The sequence below is a fragment of the Musca vetustissima genome, unplaced genomic scaffold, assembly GCF_032173495.1.
Source record: "Musca vetustissima isolate MV318-11 ecotype Yass unplaced genomic scaffold, APGP_CSIRO_Mvet_v1 utg18445, whole genome shotgun sequence".
Taxonomy (NCBI): Eukaryota; Metazoa; Arthropoda; class Insecta; order Diptera; family Muscidae; genus Musca; species Musca vetustissima.
This window is the reverse complement of record NW_026886584.1, coordinates 39,280-45,279: the sequence shown is the minus strand read 5'-3', so window position 1 is coordinate 45,279 and position 6,000 is coordinate 39,280. Positions and strand designations below refer to the sequence as shown.

At 35.8% G+C, this 6,000-nt stretch overlaps 1 protein-coding gene across 1 annotated transcript; it reads right to left on the bottom strand.

Annotated features, from left to right (window-relative positions):
- Positions 1–3,382: 3,382 nt before the first annotated feature.
- Positions 3,383–5,384, bottom strand: LOC133334083 (protein penguin-like). The gene is made up of 4 exons (XM_061542380.1): positions 4,209–5,384; positions 3,744–4,146; positions 3,566–3,687; positions 3,383–3,511 (listed from the first exon to the last, which is right to left on the bottom strand). Exons 1-4 carry the CDS (start codon positions 5,382–5,384, stop codon positions 3,383–3,385), a joined length of 1,830 nt encoding a protein of 609 aa, XP_061398364.1.
- Positions 5,385–6,000: the final 616 nt, after the last annotated feature.

Below are 6,000 nucleotides of genomic sequence, written 5' to 3'. Positions count from 1 at the left end.
ACAAAAAGAAAATACATTCGGTTAAAAATGTGTGTTTGAGAAAATCCAGGTTTGTCCACTACTCTTCTTTTTGAAAATTGCATATCATTTTGGTTCTAAGATTTATAAAGGTCAGCTAAGACAAGAATTCAAGAATTCGGCGATCATCAACCAGACTGATTAGGCCAATTTCTACGTGTGTGGTCCGCCAATCAGCAAAATTTCCATATGAGGCCCACAAAGTTATTCTCGAGAAGGCTTTCTATCTTCTGTTTGGTTTGGTTTTTAATCCGACAAAATTTTTTTGGGTCTTACTTTTTGGAGGTTGGTAATTTTTATACCCTTCACCACACTGCGGTACAGGGTATTATGTCTTTATGCATATGTTTGTAACAGGCAAAATGAATCGAGATTTGAGAATATGCATAGAATCACTTTCTGAGTCGATATATGCATGTCAGTCCGTAAATGTATTTTTGTGAACAAAGTACAGGTCGCATTTATGATCCGATTTGGATGAAATTTAGCACATTTCACTTATTTGGCCCAAGGACGAACCCTATTGAAATTGGAAAAAATCCGTTCAGATTTAGATATAGCTTTCATATACAGTTTCGTCCGATTTTATGTGAATGATACACCAAACTCCCAATATTTGTCCAATTGGAACAAAATTCTGCACAGCGCACTGAATCAGGTCCATACTTATGTATGCGAAGTTTTGTTGCAATCGGTTCAGATTTAGATATAGCTCCCATATATATTTCCGTCCGATTTTTTGTGAATGATACATCAAACTCCCAATATTTGTCCGATTGGGACATTATTTTGCACAGAATACTGAAGTGGGTCCAGATTGATGTTTGTGAAGTTTTGTTAAAATCGGTTCAGATTTAGATATAGCTCCCATATATATTTCCGTCCGATTTTTTTTAAATGATGCACCAAACTCCCAATATTTGTCCGATTGGGACAAAATTCTGCGCAGAGTACTGAATTTGGTCCAGACTCATGTATGCGAAGTTTTGTTAAAAAAATTTCCGAATCTTGCCATCTTCTGAAAACGTAATCGATATTGTCGGCCGAGATCTGGTGACTATGTCGTTTGGGGCCAAATGAAAAAATAGCCCAGCGTCGATTCAAGACCTTAAACGTAGTGTTCGTTAGGCTATCGAGGACTGTCACTTTGAGGACAGCTGCTGCTGGTGGTCATTTGACGTCCATTATTTTGGGCATACCTTAGTGATTAATTTGTAATTACCATTCGTTTAATTTGTAATAAACATTTACATTTTTCTTGGAGTACAACAACACCTCATACTGAAAAATATGTTATGGTCGATATTCTGATCTAGGAGATCAATATGGAATCTTCTTCAATAGATCACCTTCTCTTCTATTAAGGAATACCATATTATATTGTATACAAGAAGACCTCCTGGAAGCAGGCCACCGTTTTTTTCATCCTTGTATAAATCAGATATTCTGGTATTACTTAGAGAAAGAAGACATTAGGTCGTCGTCCATAGAAGTCCTCTTTTCTTTCGTTCTCTACAAAAGAGGTCTTCATTATCGTACTACAAAGTTAACCTTATTGTCTTCTTATACAAAAGAAGAAAAAACCTTCTGTGTTCTTTAGAGGAGGAAGTCTTTATAGGATTCTGCAGAATAAGACCCCATTGTATTCATGTACATAAAGTAATCTTTTTTGTTTTCTTTTAAAGAAAAATACCTCCATACAGATCACCACCATATCGTATAGAAAACCATCTCAGCCATTTTCTGCTACGCAAGGTCAGATTTTAATTATTTCTTCTATGAATTTACTGTTGTTTCCGTCGTAAGGAGAGTCCCTTATTGGCATCTTCTAATGAGGGAGAGTCTCTTTTTTAAGAACAATGTATTCATCCACCCAAGATCAATATTTTCACTTCTTCCATGGAAGCACCCCTTCTTGGCTTCTTCTAATAAGGGGCAGTCTCTTTTTTAGAATAATACATTCTTCTATCCAAGATGAATATTTTATTTATTTATTTATTTATTATTTCATTTTGTAACAATAAAGCCTAATAAGGCCAAACTAAATATGTTACATTCTAAAAATGTACGCCTAAAATAAATTTCCATTCATATAATTAAACATTTTCAAATATCATAAAAATTTCATTATAATTATGCAATACTGTTTTGGTTCCCCAACCAAAAATATTAAATATTGAAACAAAATAAAAAAGCCCAAATTTAGCAATAACATAGTGCAAAAATTCATTAACTTCAAATAAAATAGCATATATAGATATGGGGGTATAAGTATACATCAAGTGTTTAAGAAGTAATCATTCATTTTTCTTCGAAACACATTGTTAGAGTGTGAAAAAATACGTAATTCCAATGGAAGCTGATTCCAACTCCTGGCAACACGAACCAAAAATGATCTCTCAAATATAGAACAAGATATCCTCGGAATAACCAAATTTGGGTTTCTCGTTGACCGAGAAAAGGTAAAAGACTGTCGAAATGAATAAGGAATTCCCCTTTTGACCATATTGTAAAAAAACTGCAAGTTACATCTGTCAACATAAGACATAAATGGAACTCCCAAAAATTGCTGAGTATGTTCAGAAATGTGATGCCGTCTACCCAAGTTGAAAACAAAACGAACTATGGTGTTTACTAACCTCTTCAGTCTCTGCATATTACAAGATCGAGTTCCTGAAATAATTTCTAAGCCATACCGTATATTTGGCATCAATAGAGCATGTGCTAACCTTATTTTAACCCAACGTGGAAAGTACACACTACAAGAATAAATTTTACGTAGAGTACCATAAACTTTGGAGTGTATGTGGTTAATATGCACACCAAAATCCAAATTTTTGTCAACATGAACACCCAAGCACACATGACTGCTCACAAATTCAATCGTATGTTGGCCCAAAACAATGCTAAGATTAAATTGAGAACCTCCAAACAAAATGGCTTTAGATTTTGACGGGTTAATCAAAAAGGAATTTCTATTTGCCCAATCAAATGTTCTTTCTAAAGAAGAATTTATTTTTGCTTCTAAAACATCAGGACTGTCCTGTTGTGCATTAAAAAGAAGAAATATGTCATCCGCGAAAAAGAATGGAGTACAGATATCGGAGTCTAAATACTGCGAAAGATCATTTAGATATAAAATAAATAGGAGGGGTCCAAGGACAGATCCCTGTGGGACACCAGATTTCAAAGAAGCAATATTAGATCTTACACCATTGATTTCAACAAACTGAGACCTATCTGTCAAGTATGAAAGTACCAAACGACATGCAGACTTTGAAAAATTGAATTGTGTATGCAGCTTATTTTCACTTCTCCTATGGGAGCTTATTTTAAGATCTTCTTGTTTTCTTTTAATTGTACATTATTTATATTCCCTGCTGGCACATACCTCTTCCTTCTCTTCCTCATCCGAATCATCATCAGCTTCCTTATCATCATCCTCGGCATTCTGGGCATCCCCATCCTCCTCTTTAGCCGCCAATTTTTGAGCCTGCTTACGTTGTTTGGTTTTTTGTTTTGTTGCCTCGGCAATAATTTTTTCAACATCTTGGGGTTTCTTTTTCTGTTTCTCTTTTGTCGTTTCATCTTCTACGCTAACACTCCAATCGGGCTTGGCAATGACTTTGGTCAATGCCGAGGCGGCAGTTACAAAGTGATCACCCGTCACTAAAAGAAAAATATTTTGATATTGAATCTTCTCATAAATGTTTTGTACTACTCACACTTAATCAAAATCTCTGCAGTGACCAAACCAATATGTTTATCCGATAACCAAAATTCTGGATTTTCAGCAATGGACGTGGCAATCGGTTCTTCAATTTGCTCGAAAATTTCTTTACGTCTGACATCCTTATCTTTTTTACCATATTGTAGACCCTCTTCAATGGTGGCAATAAATGTGGGATGGAAACAGTTGGTGCCACCGGGCGATATAAGCCACTCAATGACACGGCGGCCCCATTGGTTGGCCATGAGAGTTTGTAACTCAGGATGTATTGTATCGTAGATTGCCTTTTTGGTTGCCTTGGTGTCATCCAAACTGTTCAGCAGAGCAATGGTAAACAAATGGCCATGTTCATGGGTACAAATTTTCACCAAGTGTTCCTTAATGGTCTTAATAATGGCCTGCAAAAGAATATATAACATAAATACATTTAAATATTAGGAAAGCAATTAACAACACTCACTCTTCTATTCTTTGGTGTAGATTTATAGAAACAAATAATCGATGCCTGACAGCCATCCTTTGTGGTCAACATCAGTGGGATGAGGGGACCAAACATTGTCACTGTCTCCTCCACTTTGTCCTCATCCATTTCCTTAACATATTCCAACATAATGGCATGTACCAATGAATTATCCACCAATTGTTTATTAGAAACATGTTCCAAATTTGCCTTGACCGCACTCAAAATTGATGCCTTCATGGTGGGCGTATCTTTGTAACAATCTGCCAAGGTGTTAACTTTATCATCTTTACCCTTTTTATACAAATCACCATAGAATTCCTGACGCAAGTAGGCCTTCTGTTTGGCACTGGCCACACTCAAATAGACATGATCCAAAATCTTACTCGATACACTGTGGCAAGCCAATTTTACAACATGACCATAGAATGCATCAACCAATTTACTCTTGGTCACTGGGGAACCATATTTGAACATACGCAGTACACAAAAGTGGGCATATTTCGAAATGGACATTTCCACAGCCAAGGGCATGAGGCGCTCCGACAGTTGTTCTCTTACCGAAGGTGAGGCAAACTTTAGCATACACTGTATAACACGAGCCGTGTCGTGAGCCATTACCACTTTCTTAATGGTATCGCCTGTATTAAATAGATTATATAGTTTCTCAACTAATTCGGCTTTCTTTTCAGTCTTGCGGCATTTGAGTTTCTCATAGATCTGTTTAGCTTCAATGGAGATTTCATAGGTGTCTTTGCCTTGTTTACGTTTCAATTTCAAGTCTTTCTTTTCCTGTTTGAATTTATTCCAATCTGTTTTCTCCGGCTTGGCATCTCCGCCACCAGCTCCTCCATCGCCCTCAGGTTTTCCAAATTTGGGTTTACCAGCAAATTTGTTATTTGGATTTTTGGCAAATTTGTTATTGGGGTTACCAGCAAATTTATTGCCCGGTTTACCAGCAAATTTGTTACCAGGTTTGCCAGTAAACTTTCCTGGTGCTTTACCTTTATCTCCAGGTTTTCCAGCACCACCACCACTGGGTTTAGTTGGTTTACTGAACTTGGCTGTTTTCTCTTTTTTTACATGATTATCTTTGTCTACCTTTGCGAATTTCTTCTTTTGTGGCTCTTCGCCAGCAATGGTCTTTTCTGCTTCACGTTTTTTACCCTTAATCATTGTGAATTTTTATAAGTTTTATTTAATTCAGAAGTTTTAAATTTAAAATATCTCTTCAACTGGTCACACGTGTTTTACCAGTACTGAGCAGAATGCAGCAAGTTTTGTTTTCATTTGAAATGTCAAAAAACAAAACAGAGTTGCCGTTACTTATGATTTGTGTGGCAACTTTCTCTATGAGAGAAAATTGTGGGTGGGATCACACTGGTAGTTATTTCTGTTTTAAATTAAAAGAAACATATTGGAGGAATCAGGCTTGGCTTGTATGAAATGTCAATTTATAAAGGATCAGAGACAAATTTGATTTCCATCAAAGAAGTGTACTTTTTTAATTCAGACTTCTCAATAAAAATTTATAGTTGTTCCCATTGTACAATATTACAAGGTAGGACAACTTCAGGTGAATATTTCTCCAAATTCAGTAGGGAATACCATCAAATGTTTGTGTCATCCATAACAAAGTAATTACTTCCAGACGAACATGTTAAAAACATAATTTTCATTTCAATTAAATTTGAATATATTTCAATTTATTTTGAATTTATTTGACATAGTGTTCAAAACAATACACACACATACACAAAATATGTATTTTGATTGGATGGGACAAGCCACC